We start from the raw sequence: 15,081 nt of genomic DNA on the forward strand, positions 1-15,081 counted from the left end.
AGCCCCCGTCCCCCTCCTCCTCGAGGTCCCCGGGCGTCCCAGGCAGATGTTCCTCCCGGAGATCCCCACTAGATGCGCCCAGCGGCTTTGCGGTCCCTGGACAGGTTCTTCTGCACGGGCAGCAGCGGGAATGTGGCTCCTGGCTTCCACTTAGGGTTGAGGGGGCAAATGACGGCTAAGTGAGAAGAGGGATCTGCCTCACGCGGAGGCGGAGCTGGACCCCGCGGCAGAAATGGACTCTGATTTGCACAAAACGCAACAGAATGGTGTAGAAGGGGGCAGATTGCTAATTTAACCCTAGTGAAAGGTGCCCTTGGCCACGGCAGGGGGGTGGGACGAGATAATCTTCAAAGTCCCTTCCAACCCAAGCTACTCCGGGATTCTATGAACCCCTTTACAACCGAGGCCACCTTCCTCCAAAGTACACCAACACTGGCTGGAGCAGCTGCAGGAGTTGCTCTCCCTGCCGTGGGCTCCCCGATCACTCCTTTCTGGCCCCCAGCACAGCCGGCTGCACTCCTGGCAAGCATTTCCGTCGCCAGCAGAATGACCCCACGAAGCTGCGAGCAGGGCAGCACAGTCCCGTGGGTGGAGCAGCACCCTGGGGTGCAGGAGGTGGAGTGGGGCTCACTGGTCAGTCACAACAGCTGTAACATCTGGGCACCAGGGAGGCCATTTGCTGTGGGACATTGCTGTAAGCAATTAGATCTCTGCAGTTATTTTGCTGACAGTCTAGAAAACCCCAGGAAAACCCCCATGAATAACACTTCTGGTGCCTCAGTCCCCTGCTGTGGAAGGTGCTGATAACCCGCCTCTCTCCTTACCTCAGCTCGGGAGTTACCATACCATTCATCCAGTTAGGCTTTCCCAAGGCCAGCAGGGCTTGGCAGGACACAAATCCAACCCCTTGCTGGGTTCCTGCATCCCCAGACATCCTCCATACCCTGCATGCAGGACTTACCTCCGTAAGGCTGAGCAAGTGGTTGAGTGACTGGTGCCAGCCAAGGGTTTCCTCTGTGCCTCCAGAAGAGCAAGCCTGAGCACTTTTTGGACTCACCAGGATTCCCTGGAGCTCTGAGATTGGATCTCCAGCCAGTGAAATGGACCCAGCCTCAAAGACCCTGTAGCCCCCCAGTACCACACGGCCCAGGGCTCAGGTGACCAGTGTGCACCGGCTGATGGTGAAATCCTGCAGAGAACTGCAGATGGGATGAAGGGGGGACACTGGCCGGAGCTGGCTTCTCCATCTCCCCCTGCTGTGATTCAGCAAATGCAGGTAGCCCCAGGCTGCTTCCCAGTGCAGGGGGGACGCTGGGGACAGAGCTGACCTGGGACACAGGCGCTTCTCTTTCGGAGACAGTGCCCAGCACGGGCAGCCTGTCCCACCCCCAGCCCAGCCAGTGGCACGCCAAGCACTCGCCCGACTCCCCATGTGCTGGTAAAGAGGGAACAGCTGCAGGGGCCCTTCTGCTGCCTCAGGAGCTGGGACAGCACCCAGAGTCGGGCCGGGATCTAAATTTAAACTCGTGCTTTGTGTGTTTGTACATGCGAGCGCAGGCTCCAGCCCCCACTCCCCCACCACCTCCCCTGCTGCAGGGAGCAGACAGAGACCCAGAGGAGCTCCAGCTGGCTGGGACCTGGGGAAGGGGGGCTCGACTGCAGGGGAGGAGGGGGAGAGACAGCTAGGGGAGCAACACCATGGAGCCTGCTTCTCCCCAGGGTGACGTGAAGAAGAGGCAACAGAAGGAGAAGTCCAAGAAGCCGGTACCACCGATAGCTCCTCGTCCACCCAGGGCTCTGTTCTGCTTAACCCTGGAAAACCCTCTGCGGAAGGCGTGCATCAGCATCGTGGAGTGGAAGTATCCTCTGGCTGCGGGGGCTTGGGGGCAGTGTGTGGGTGCCTGTGAGCATGGCACGGGTGCTGGGGGGCACGAGAGCTGTCAGCCTGTTCCAGGCTCATGCTGACTGTCCCTTCAGGCCTGTAAAAGGCAGCGAGGCACTCAGGGAGCCCTGGCCTAGGCAATGGCTGTGCAAACTGGGGCATGAATAGGCTGGTGGGGAAAGCTGGGGCTGAGGAGCGGGTCAGGCCACGGGGCCTTTGGTGGGGTAGGACAGGGACAGGCAGGGACAGCCTGGGGGCAAGGGACTTGTGGGAGTGAATGTGCTGTGCGTGTTGTGTGCTGGGGAGAAATGGGGGACAGGCTGTTGAGAGGGGAGGGGGTTTGGTGTGTCAGGAGGGGGCACAGTGCCCATCCTGGGGCGCGGTGGGGTCAGGCTGGGGGAGTGAGGGCTGGGGACAAGGTGACACCCTGGGAGAGAGGTTTGGGGGTGGGGAGGGAGACCATGGTGGGTCACTTGGGATGGCTCTTTGTGTGTATCACCATTTGCCTGATCCCACAGCTGTGCTGTGCCCTGGTGGGGGGCTCCACCAAATCCTTGCTGACATGATTGTCCTCTCAGCTCCCTTTCTCATCCCTCCCTGGTACTGCTGTCACAGGTGAAGGCTTTTGTAGGTGATACTGTTCAGAGGGATAGTCTTTCTTTGTGCCTTTGGCTTACTGTTGTAGCGTGGGTGTTGCTTTTTGACCTTTTCACTGGGGCACTGTAGCTCAGAAATACCAAAAAGTCATGTTTCTGCCATGCATCCAGGAACTATCACTTTGTTCGCCTGTATTTTATGTAAAGGAAGAGAGTGGGAGATGAAATATTTCACTTTGATTTCAGCAAAACATTTGGGCTCTAGCAAAAATGATGGACTGGGGAATGGAATCAAGTTCTTCCACCACAACTTTTCTCATATTCTCTTATCTTTGTATTCCTGGCCTAGGCAGGATGATCCCAGCCCTGGCCAGGCTTTACTCTAGGAGGTGGCTTGGTCACTTTAGGCTGGATGTGTTGCTGTGGGGATACCAAAACCATGCCCAGAGATGCTGCTTTGTCCAAAGCCCAGGGAGCCCTTGGCAGGCGTGAGGTCATGCTCACAGCTCTGGTGGTGCTGTTTGAGGCCTCTTTCCTGTACTGCAAAGGGACTCTCTGCCCTTCAGGGAGTGGGAGCAGAGCCAAAATTGGGGGGTTCTCATTTTATGTGTCTCTGGCAAGAGAAACGATGGTTCTGTGGGCACACAGAAGGGAGCTGTGCCTGTGTCTTAAACAGGCACTGAGTAGGGAAGAAACTCGTGTGTGCACCCGAGTGGCAGGGGAGGAGCTGGAAATAGGACTTACATCTTCCAGCAGGCTCAAACATGTTCTTCCTCCGGGGCCAGCACATGCCAGAGCAAATGCATAGCACAGTGGGGGGATCTTTCCTGCATCAGGGCTCTCTGGAAGGGCAGAAGGGTGGGGATAAGTGGGTGCCCCAGCAGAAAGGTGGCATGTGCAGGTGGTTCTGACCTGTGCAGGACAAGTGATCCAGGGAGTCAGGTTTCTCCAGCCCCTGGCTGTATTTATACCCAGATGCACCTGGCTGCCCTCACTCAGGGATCAGGGTATGCCAGGCGTGACAGGGTCGGGTTGTTCCAGTTCCTGTGGGTTATTATGGTCTGCAGGGACATGCAGGCTGCCGAGGGGAGATTAGCTGTGACCCTCTTCTGTGGGGATACCAGGGCTGTGGGTTCAGTGTGGCAGTATGTATTCCTGCTCCTTGGGCCCATCACTGCTGTGTAGCTGCTGCTGTCAGGGTACAAAGCTGAGCCACAGGAGTGGGCCTGATGCCTTAAGATGTCCTTTCTGGTGCTGCCTAAGAACTGATGCCTTAAGAGGCCTCCTAGAATCAGAGACTAGACAGGAGTAAGGGAATAAGAGGTATTTATTTGAAAGGCCTTCAAAGGTACACCCTGGGGAGCCTGAAGCTGTTCTCAAAATGGATCCCAAGATGGACCCCAGGTCACAAATTCTTCACACTTTTATAGGTTTGGTTCATTTTCATAGCAGGGTTAATTCTCCAATGAAAGCTTCAGTTTTCCCCTCAGCTTACCCCCCTTTTTGAGGCTCTTTGGTTTATACTTTTGGCCTAGGACAGTCTTGGTGTCCTAGGAAAGCAGGGCTGGAGAGGCTTTGTTATGTCTACCTAGCATGAGAGAGCAGAAATTAACAGGCTACAAGAAACTTCAGAGTCACACACCAAGCAGTACAGAATTTGAAAAATATAAAGGTTAAAACCTAAGGCATCAGGCCAGGGTCTTTTTCAAGTAGTTAAAGGGTGGGTGCCATCACTCCACTCAGCCCAGAGTGGGTGAAAGTCAGGCTGACTTGAGGCAGAGGGGGTTTTATGCTGAAATTTGCTCTCATCTCAAAAAACCCATGCTCATTAGAACAAGGAAATCTGAATGTTGTGCAGCTTACTGGGTGTTGTGTGCATGACAGCCGGTCCAACAGCTTGGTGGTTGTTGGGATGTGTCTCACTTTGTGACGCCATTCTGGTATTTCAGGTCATTTTGCAGCCAGGAGAACTTAAGGCAGATGGGTGAGGAGTCTGGGGACCCTGGAGGGCCACAGAGCTGCAAGAGGCAAAGGCCAAGTTCCTGCTGCAAGGAAGATGTGGGGACCCTTGGATGCTGTGTGGGGGGAGCACACTGGAGAGAAAGAAGTCAAATTGCAGGACAAGGAGATGAGGAGGATGCTCTGGGTCAGTGGCAGGAGGCAGAGACACTGTACCTGGTCACACTTCATGTCTGGGTTTTGGTTCAATTTGTTTGATTCCCACTGCATTTCTACCTCATAACTGTGCCAGACTTGAAGAACCACAAGCAGCAAGTGGATTCCAGTTACAGGAGCTCCAGCCGAGGTCACCCTTCAAGGAGGGCTTGTCTTGCTCTGTCCAAGCAGGCAGGGAAGCCTCCAACCCCTGGGCTCTGCCTCATTCATTACCTGGCCACAAAGGGGAGCAGCTTTTCCAGCTGACTTCAGTTTTTAACGTGTCATCAGGTTGATGGATAGAAAGGTTCAGAAAAGGAGAAAAAGCCTGTGATGAGCCCAGGACACAGCTGACAGCACTCAGCCAGCTCAGCTGGCCATTGTGGATGGCATGCTGCCCAGGTGCCCCTCGCTCTGTGATGCTGGACTGGACACTGGTATGGCCACCAGAGCCCAAGGCAGCCCTCAAGGGAGAGTGCTGGGGGAAGCAGAGAGTGGGGGTCCCTGGAGGGAGAGCCTGGCTGCAAATGATGCCCTGGAGCCAGAGTTTGAGCTCTTTGGAGGCTTCAGGAAGGTGATAGCTGAAGCTTGTCCAAGCAGAGCAGTGACAGCAGCAGGAGCCTGCGAGTGACCAAGTGCTTGTCCCAGGGTCTTCATGGGGTAATAGTAAGTCACCCCTTTCCTTCTGAGATGTCAAACAGCAGAGTTTCTCTCTCAAAGGGGGTGGTACAGTCCCAGGCTGAGCACTCTGTTCTCTCCCAGCCCCAGGCACTCCTGGGGACAGTCGCAGGAGCGCTGCCTGTCCTGGGGCACCGAGGCTGGAAGGACACCTGGGGCTGTTCTGCCAGAGGAGACCCTGGATGAGCTGGTTTGCCCCTGGATACCTTCCAGCTAGGGCCATACAGCCCTTGTGAGGCCTGAGCAGCAGGAGTCTCCCTCGAGGATGCTGAGTGCAGGTGCTTAGGTTCAGTGCCTACATTATGCAAACGGGTCCTGACCCTTTGTGATGGTTCACTGAAGGATGAGGAGGGGGAAGCCACCAGCTCTCCTGTCCCTTTGTCCTGTGCCACAGCTGACCCTCTGCAGCAGCCATGCACTGAGTGTCCAGGCCCTGCAGCTCCTGAGGATGTGCTGAGGCTGAGGTCTGGCTGCTCTCTGTGCTCTGCCCCCGTGGGGGGCTGGTTCTCCACCCACACCCCAGCAGGACAGGACAGGGCAGGGGTGGGATGGTACCTGCTTTTGCTTTCCTGTCTCCACTCCTTAACACTTCCTCTCAGACCCTTTGAGATCATCATCCTCCTCACCATCTTTGCCAACTGTGTTGCGCTGGCCATCTACCTGCCCATGCCTGAAGATGACACCAACATCGCCAACTCCAGCCTGGTAAGGAACAGTTGGGACCCCTGCCCGTGGCCCCGGGTGGCCGAGGGCTCTGCAGAGCTGCTCGCTTGGTGTGACACGGGTACAGGCTGGCAATACCTGTTCTGGGGGCATCTGCTGCCCCAGGGGTGCAGTCAGGCAAGTGTGGGTCCAGCCAAAGCTGCTGCACTCAAAGGCAGGCAGGGATGGGAAGAAGTGGCTGCTAAATGGGTTTTCAGAGGGGCTGAAACCACCTCTGGGCTGAGGTCAAAGGCAGCAGGTTGGTGTGTGAAGTACATGTGAAGGAAGAATTGATGCCAATTAAAATAAAAAAATCCCACTGATTTTTTAAAATCACACTTTCAAAAGGAAACATTCTGTTCCAGAAAGGCTCAAATGGTTTGTTTCAGTGTTTTGGAGTAAATTCTTCTGGCCTTTCCTTTCAAAACTGTATTTTAATTTTGCTACTTTTTATTTAAGAGGGGGAAAAAACCTGTTTCTGTTAGGCAGAAACATTACTCCTTTCCAATCATTCCATTTTCTTCCTCAGTCGCTCCAATTTTCCTGGAATACGATGTTTTGATGTGACCCAAATCAACAGTCTGCACTATTTTTAGTTTACCACTCCTTTCTACTCTTCAGATGCCCGCTGTGGTTCAATCCACATTGATTTCCATTGAGAGACTGAGGGTGATTGAATCAAAACGTCTCAATCCCTCCTTTTAATGAAATGCTCTCTCCTGCTGGTTTCAGGGCTCCTCAGGGTAAATGCCCACGGAGGGGCAGTTCCTGGGGTGTTCCTTCAGCCTCCTGGCCGGTCTGACCAGCTTCCCCAACCCCTCGCACTGGTTTTGGATTCTTCCCTGGCTGGGGGAGCATAGCAGGGTTTGGTAGGTGCAGTTACCTCAGGGGAGAGGTTAAAGAGGCAAAGCTGGGCAGGCTGACCATGGGAAGCAGGAGATGGGGACATGTTGCTGTTGTACCGGGAATGGTGAAAAAAGCGGCATACTTCGATCCAGAGGAAGGGGATGGGATTATTTATTAATTTCCAAACTCGTTTCTATAACCTGGTTCACTTGAATGACATAAGGTTATTGTCCTTTGACCATCCACCTCTCAGGATGATTGATTAAACCCTACAACACCCATTTCAAAATATTTCTCCAGTCAGTATCCTAACAATACTGCATAACAAGCTGCAGGTGGCAAGATAAAAGTATTGTTTACAAAAACCTCTCACTGTTCCCAGCTAGCGTGCGTGTGAAAGCGAAACTTCCACATGGATTCTGGCAGAAAGCTGGAAAATTTCTCTGCATCAAGCTTTCAGCATCCACAGGGCCAGTGGGGATGGGGGCTTCCCTCTGGGGGGGCTCGGGATGTGGCTGAGCCCAGTGAGGGCAGAGCTGGGGGAAGCCCAGCGGCGTGTGGGGGTAAGGGCATGAAGTGGCAGCGGCCTCTCAGGGCTCCCAGAGCTGCCCAAGGACCTCTTCCATGAGCAAGAGGCAGGTGGGCAAGGACCAAGTGATGCATGAATGAAATTCCATCTGGTTTTATTTATTGTACATTAGATGACTTATGCTGTACCCTGCTGGGCGATTTTTCAGCCTGTTGCCATGCCAACAGCCCGTGGTATCAAGAGCCAGAGGCAGCCCCAGGCTGCTGTTCTTTCATCCCTGCTGGCTGTCCCTTTGTCACCACATTCTGGTGGCTTTGCAGGAGCAAACCCAGCTGAGAATTTAGCCAGGGACCCATCGCCTGGGGCATCCTGCAGGTAGTGAGGAAAGGCTTGCTGAGGCATTTTCCTGCAGCAGAGAGGTGCTGTGATGCATTTCATCTCTCCCTGTCCCTTTTCTGGCTCTCTTCATTACCCAATCCTCTCTGGAGAGGGTTGAGTTTATAAAAAGACGTTGAAATTATTGAGAAGGCAAAATGTATGAGGGGAAACTGAGTCAGAGCAGTGAGGACGTTGCCCCACGTTGTTTGTGGAGGCAGGAGTGAGGTTCCCTCTCATCCAGGGAGCCTCCTGCAGCCCAGGCCCTCAGAGCAGTGACAGCCACTCTGCTTCAAAGCTCTCCAGCAAGGAGAGTCTCAGGGGGAGAGGATTCCTAGGAGACCTCTGCTGCCACTGCCTCCCTGCAAGGTTGGAACACCTGGAGAGCAGCCCCACTCTGTGTTTGCAGGACCAGCCAGGGAAGAGGTGCAGTCAGAGTTTACACTGGGTTTAGAATTAGGCTCATGAAAGCTTGGTTAATCAGCACTCATTTTTGGGGGGTGAAAAAATGCAATACCATAAAAATGAAAATAGTGAAATTAAATAACCCATAAATTTTCTAAGAATCCATTTTGCTTTGTCCTGGAAGAAGCACAGTTGTTTAATTTCAGCACATTTCATTATTATTCTTTCTATATTAGATTTCTTTAGATCCAGAAGGGTTTTTTTAACCCTGTTTTTATCTTTTCCTAATGGAATCAAATTATTTTCTTCAACCCTGATGAAAGGATTTTGACTTTTCAACTTGTTCAAAAATTCACAGCATTTATTTGGACTTCTACTTGAGTTTCCAGAGTTTCGAATCCCACTGTTTTTCACCGGACACCTTACTCCAGGAGCAAGCAGCTTCAGAGTGTGTTTAGCAAGGCAGGTTATTCACAGGGATTCCCCCAAGAAAATACAGGTGGCTCTGTGTGACCTGGCTGCCTGACCTCTGTTTATGAGCAGAGAAGAAATAAAGCTGAATTTAGAGTACAGTTCATCTCCCAGGGCAGTTGAGCCATTCCTGCAGTTCCAGTGGGTGGTGTTTGACACACTGCACACACTGAAATATCTGGTTTTCATAGGATCATAGAATTGTTGTATGGTTTGGGCCAGGAGGCTCATTCCACCCTCTGCCATGGCAGGGACACCTCCCACTATCCCAGGTTGCTCCAAGCCCCGTCCAGCCTGGCCTTGGACACTTCCAGGGATGGGGCAGCCCCAGCTGCTCTGTGCCAGGGCCTCCCCACCCTCACAGGGGAGAATTTTTTCCTAATATTTAAATCTACTCTCTGTCAATTTAAAGCCAACTCTCTTCAAAGTGTTTCCCCGCCAGTGGGATTCAAGGGTGGCTGCTTGGAGGGAGGCCAGCCTTTCAGACCACCAAAAAGCAGCTGTCCTGAGTCCTGTGGGCTTTGTAGGAGAACCAGGTAGGACATGGGGCCCAGGGAGTGGGGGACAGAGCTGGAGCTCGGACTGTCAAGAAGACAATTCAAGCAGCACAGGTAGTGGCCTCTGTGCAGGCACGCTGCTGTGTCACACGTGATGGCTTTAGGTGCTGTTCAGGAAGAATGAATGTTTGATGCTGAGGAGTATGCTTCTGAAAATCCCACCATTTTGGGCTGTATCTCAGCCCTGGGGTCAGGGAATTCAGTGCTTTTAAAGCCTGAACATAGCCTCAGGTGCACCTCGGTGACAGGAAGATGGACGTCTGATGCAGTTGCAGGAGTCCCAGCTTTTCATCTGCTCTGGAGAGCTGTAGTTACTTGTGAGTCCTGCATGATGTCTGTCACCCCAGGGCTGTGTCATGGGCATCTCGAGGAACACAGGAACAGCTGCATTTGGGCAGCTGGCTCGTGTCCCACAGTCCCTGAGCACAGTTTGCTGGCCCATTGCTGGTTTTGAGGAGCTGTTGGGGCCTGTGCCTGGAGGTTGGCATGGGTTCCTTGCTGCTGGAGAGTCGTGATTGCATGTGGCTTTCCTAGAGCTTGGGGTCACCCTGGATCTCCTGGAGCCTTCCAGCAGCTGTGACAACAGGCAACACCCCTGCATGTCTGCACGCACAGACTCGATGCCTGAGCTGCAGAAACTGCTGCTGCTCTGCTGCTGGCACCTGGAGGGGTGCACATGCAGCTGTGTGAGCCACCCCTGCCTCCCTCCTTCCCCTCACTCTGGCCTGGGGCCACTGGCAAGGGCTGGCACCCTGCCCAGCTTGTGGCTTGGCCACCTCTGTGGTCACCCTGGGGTTTTGGGTAGGCAGATGGGCCGGGCCCCTCTCATCTCACCCTCCAGAGCTCACTGCTCATCCTGAGTGTCACTCACAACACCACAGCCTCCTTGCCCTGCGGTCCCCAGCTCCACAGCAAGGCTTCCTTGGAAAGGACCTTGCTTGTCCTGCGGTCCCCAGCTCCACAGCAAGGCTTCCTTGGAAAGGACCTTTCTTGTCCTGCGGTCCCCATCTCCACAGCAAGGCTTCCTTGGAAAGGACCTTGCTGCCCCTCTGCTCCCAGCCCTGGAGGAGGCTGGATTGGCTGCAGCTTCTTGAGATTTCTGTTCTTCCAGCTGGGCTCTCCATGCCCTGGGTCTGACAGGCACCACTGAGCCCTTGTTCATACTGCAGTCAAATCCATCTGGTTTTGGTGACTGAGCTGGTAGCACCCACCAAAGCCTTTTCAAACCAAGCAGACCTAAGACATCTAGTGCAGGGAGAAGCCTCGGGAATGCCACCAGGGTGTCTCACAGACGTGGGAACAGTTGTGGGACAGCTGGTGTGATGTGAGGCAGTGAGGAGCTCTGGATAGCCAGCGAGGGAGATGCAGTGGAGAACAACTTGTAGGACCTGTCCACTCTGAGCTCTCAGAGCTGCTGTAGGGGGGTTATGGCTTTCCTGGTTCCTGTGTCTGCAGCCCTGGTGTGTCTCTTGTTTGTGGGCAAGGAGGAGCTGTGGCTGGAGAATGTGGCAGGCAAGTCACAGCATTGCAGAGCAGCTAGGGGTGGAGTGACCTCTGGAGATGATCTGCTCCAACTACCCGCTCTAAAAAATCTGTGCAAACAATTCAAAAATTCTCCCAAATTCTTTCCTGCACGTCTTCCCATCCCAAGTACTTCCTGTGCTGTGACAGAGGCCATTGTGGAGAGCAGAAGTGTTTCTCTTGATGTCTCGTCCTGGCTGTGGTCTGCAGCAGTCCCAAACCCCGCCTGCCTTCCACTGTGCCCTTCCCAAGCTGGGTGCCAGGGTTTCCCACCGCTCAAGGGAGACTTCCTTGGCTCCAGCTCTCACTTTCATCTTGTTTTCCAAAGGAAGGGGATCCTGTGAGATTGCTGTAAATGTATTTCCATGCATTACCTGTCCTGTCCCCTTCTCTGTCCCACATCTGCAGGGTTTCGTTCACCTCCATTCGGGGAATAGGAGAAGGACTCTGAGCTGCTCTGTTTTGCAGAGGATGATTGCTGCAAGCCTCTGGGGAACACCTTTACAGATGTTTTATGGTTACAAAGGGCTTAGAAAGACTTGAGCAGCGCAGCTCCCTGTCCTGCATGTCCTGGTGCTGGCATCCCGTGCCTGTGTCCTGGTCAACCCATTGCTGCACCTCCAAAAAATGTTTCTATTAGGGTGGGCTGGAGCTGCAGGGGAGAAGGGGAGCAGGGCCCAGCTGGGACTGGGAGGCTCAGGGGGATGTGCAGGGCTGATGGCACAGGAGCAAATGGCACGGAGAAGGGCAGAGAGCTGGAGACAGTTTGGAGGAGTCAATGGGGAGGGTGAGGGCTGTGAGGTCTTGTTGCAGGTGGATGTGGCAGGGGTAACTCTCCACCTGTGGTCATGCTGTGCCCTCACCACCTATGCCCCACTTTGCCCAGCTGGGAGACTCCATTCAGACCCTGCTTCCCCTGCTCCCTGGGAGAGGGCCCCAGGTGATGCCTTGAGAGGCCACCTAAAAACAGAGACTAGACAGGAGTAAGGGAATAAAGGTAGGTATTTATTTGAAAGGCCTTCAAAGGTACCCCTGGAGAGCCAGAGGCCGTTCTCAAAATGGACCCCGAGATGGATGACAGGTCATGAGTTCTTCACACTTTTATAGGTTTGGTTCATTTGCATAGCAGGGTTAATTCTCCAATTAAAGCTTCAGTTAATGATGTTATTTCCCCAAGCTTACCCCCCCTTTAGAGGCTTTTGGTTTATACTTTTTGGGCCTAGGATGGTCTGGATGTCCTTGAAGAGCAGGCCCGGAGAGGCTTTGTTATGTCTACCCAGCACAAGAGAGCAGAAGTGAACAGGCTGCAAGAAACTTCAGAGTTACACACTGGGCAGTACAGGATTTGAAAAATATAAAAGTTAAAACCTAAAGCATCAAGGGACACAAAGGTGGGGCTCGTTCCAGAGTCCCGTGTGGCTGCTGGGACTGGGAGCTGACGATGCTGAGCAGGCTGGGGCTGTGTCTGTGATGTTGTGTCACATCAGCGTGGTGCACACTGTCACCCTGCTGCCCACAGCTCATCCAGCACCATGGGTGGGGTTCCTGTGTGCCCAGAGGGTTACAGAGACCTGTATCTCTTCCTAGTGGCTTTTTGGCTCTTCACACCTCCAATGCCAGCTGTGCCAGACAGCCCTGTGCCCTGCCCTAAGCATCCCTCAGTGGGGAGCCAACCCTGAGTTCTGGGGTGAGGAGGGGACAGTGGGTGGCAGTGGCACAGAGTGTGGGTCCCCAGCTGCCAGAAGCTGGCCAGGGCTTCAGTGAAGCCAGCAGAGCTGTGTCTGTCCATGGCACGTGCAGGCTGTGCAGTGTGGCCCTCATGGCATGGGCACGGGGTGGCGACTGGGCCGTGAGTGCAGTCCCTGTGCTGACCTGCAGCCTGGGCAGCACCAGGGCTGGAGGAAGCACTGGGTGATTTCTTCTCAAACCAGCCTGGGCACAGGAAGTGGGGTCTGCACCAGTGAGGGACGTGTGGTCCCTGACTTGGTGTGAAGTCTGCCAGGATGAAATATCCTTCAGCTTCTTCCTGCTGGTCTTTGGAGGCTGCACTAAGTTTGCCCTGGCTTAGGCTGCTGCATTGTAGCCATGTAAGTTTAATTGCCAGTACTGTACTTGATCGCAGCCCAAAAAGCCACCCATGGCCTGGGCTCACCCCCACAGCAGGGAGGGGATGCAGGTACTGGTGGGGATTCTGGCCCTGTGCCCCGCTCAGGTGAGACCCCACCTGCAGAGCTGCCTCCAGCCCTGGGCTCCCAGCACGGGAAGGACCTGGAGCTGTTGGAGCAGGTCCAGAGAAGGCCACAAAGATGCTCTAAGCCTGGAGCCCCTCTGCTCTGGAGCCAGGCTGGGAGAGCTGGGGGTGTTCACCTGGAGAAGAGAAGGCTCTGAGGCCTCATTGCAGCCTTCCAGTACTTGGAGAGGGCTTATAAGAAAGATTGAGACAAACTTTATAGCAGGGTGTGTTGCAGTAGGACAGAGGGTGATGGTTTTAAACTGAAAGAGGGTAGATTTAGATTAGTTATAAGAAAAAAATGTAATACAGTGAGGGTGGTGAGGCCCTGGCACAGGCTGCCCAGAGAAGCTGGAATTTGCTGTTCTGTCCCTCCCAGGCTGGGGGAGGGTGACTGGGAGCAGGGGGCTGCCTGCTGCCTCTTCCTTGGCCCAGGTTTGAACCTTGCTGCTCACTGGCTGGACCTGGTGAGCAAATACCCTTGAAGCTGTCCAAAGCACCATTCATCTGCTGTGGGCTTCTCAAAGGGAGCTCTGAGGAAGAGCAAGTCACCTTTTGATTCTGGGCAAGGGGTTTTCAGAGGGAGATCCCTTCTTGTGAGAGACCCTGGAGCCTGAGTCTGTTCTGCTGGAAAATCAGGGCATGGAATTGACTTTTTGCAGTGCTGGATCCTGACATCAGCCTCAGCAGCTGCATCCCGCTCCAGGCTGGATCCTGACACTCACCAGCCTCAGCAGCTGCAGGGCTGCTGTAGCTTGCAGTGGGCTTTCCTGCTTTTCCTCTGCAGCCGGGGGGACACCCCACCACACCACTGGCTGCTGGCATGGTTCTGCAGCCCCTCTGTACCTGAAATGATCCCCATGGCAGTTTTATTTGCATGGGATTAGCAAGGACAGGCTTTGGGGGACAGTCCAGGGGGCATTTGTCCCCTAAGGGTGGGAGGTGAGCAGTGTTGAGTTGCCATAGCTAAAACCTTGAAGACAGAGGCAATGCCAAGATCTCTGCCCTCAGAGCCAACAAGAAACTGGCATTGTGTGGGTGACAGTCACCTGGGGACACGCAGCATGCTCACTGCTTTTGGACATGGTAACTGAGTGAGCAATGCTTCTGTCTTGGGCTCTGGCCCTGGCTTTGTAAAAGGAGAGGATTTTCCATTTGGCAGGGCATGGGGACCCTGGGAGAAAGGTGTGCTCACAGCACTACAGCATTCCCCAGTGGAGACCCACTCCCAGTTTGGTCTCAGAGAGACGTTTGTGCCTTTCTGAGGGTGATTCCCTGGAGATCCCAAGCAGGGATGCTCTTTGCCCTTCAGGGGATATAGGCCGAGGAGAGGGACCAGGGAACACCAGAAATATAAATAGCCCCATCCACCTGGCTGCTTCAGAAGGCTTCTAATCCCAGTCTGAAAGGGACATGGGCAGCAAGGGCAGGGATGGCAGTGATGGGCAGAGCCAGCTGGGCACAGGCAGCTCTTGGCTGCGCTCCAGGGACAGATGAGCCATCCTGGCGCTGCAGCTGCAGGGCTGTGCCAAGCCCCTGCAGTGGGGTGCCAGCTCCTGCCTGGGAGGGGGTGCAGCACCTCTGCCCAGTGAGCCCCAGGCCCGTTTCTAGCAGGTCACTTTGCCAGGCAAATGTCTGGCATTAGGCAGGAGTCCTGAGCCCAAGGCCTCCATTCCCTGGGAGCTTCCTTATCACCCCAGACAAAAGGGAATGCCTGATACAGCTGGCTTGTCCCACAGTGACTGTGCAGGGTCTCCAGGACAGACCCAGCAAGCCCTCAGCTGGAGAGGATGAGAAGGTGAGGTCAGTGCTGCCTGTAGGAGGAAGGCTGTGAGGGAATGAGAGATGAGCAGCAGGGAGGAGAGGCACAGAGGAGCAGTGCCTTGGGCCAGGCACCTTTAGGTGGCTTTGCTGGAGCAGTTTGTAGGAATAGGCTCAGGGCAGGGTCCTGGCAGGGGCTGTTAAAGGGATGGGAGGGGCATGCTGCAGGCCAGAGAGTGGCAGGGGGACATTAAAGGGATGGGAGGGGCATGCTGCAGGCCAGAGAGTGGCAGGGGGACATTAAAGGGATGGGAGGGGCATGCTGCAGGCCAGAGAGTGGCAGGGGGACATTAAAGGGATGGGAGGGTCATGCT

At 54.5% G+C, this 15,081-nt stretch overlaps 1 protein-coding gene across 1 annotated transcript in view; it reads left to right on the forward strand.

Moving 5' to 3' along the window:
• Positions 1-1,616: 1,616 nt before the first annotated feature.
• CACNA1S (calcium voltage-gated channel subunit alpha1 S) overlaps positions 1,617-15,081 on the forward strand; it is a 45,833-nt gene continuing 32,368 nt past the window's right edge. The window contains exons 1-2 of the mRNA XM_017739803.1: positions 1,617-1,859; positions 5,910-6,015. Coding sequence (XP_017595292.1) covers positions 1,699-1,859; positions 5,910-6,015 — 267 coding nt within the window. The 5' untranslated portion in view covers positions 1,617-1,698. The remainder of the gene's footprint in view (positions 1,860-5,909; positions 6,016-15,081) is intronic.

Source organism: Corvus brachyrhynchos, unplaced genomic scaffold (assembly GCF_000691975.1).
Source record: "Corvus brachyrhynchos isolate BGI_N302 unplaced genomic scaffold, ASM69197v1 scaffold67, whole genome shotgun sequence".
In the NCBI taxonomy this organism is placed as follows: domain Eukaryota; kingdom Metazoa; phylum Chordata; class Aves; order Passeriformes; family Corvidae; genus Corvus; species Corvus brachyrhynchos.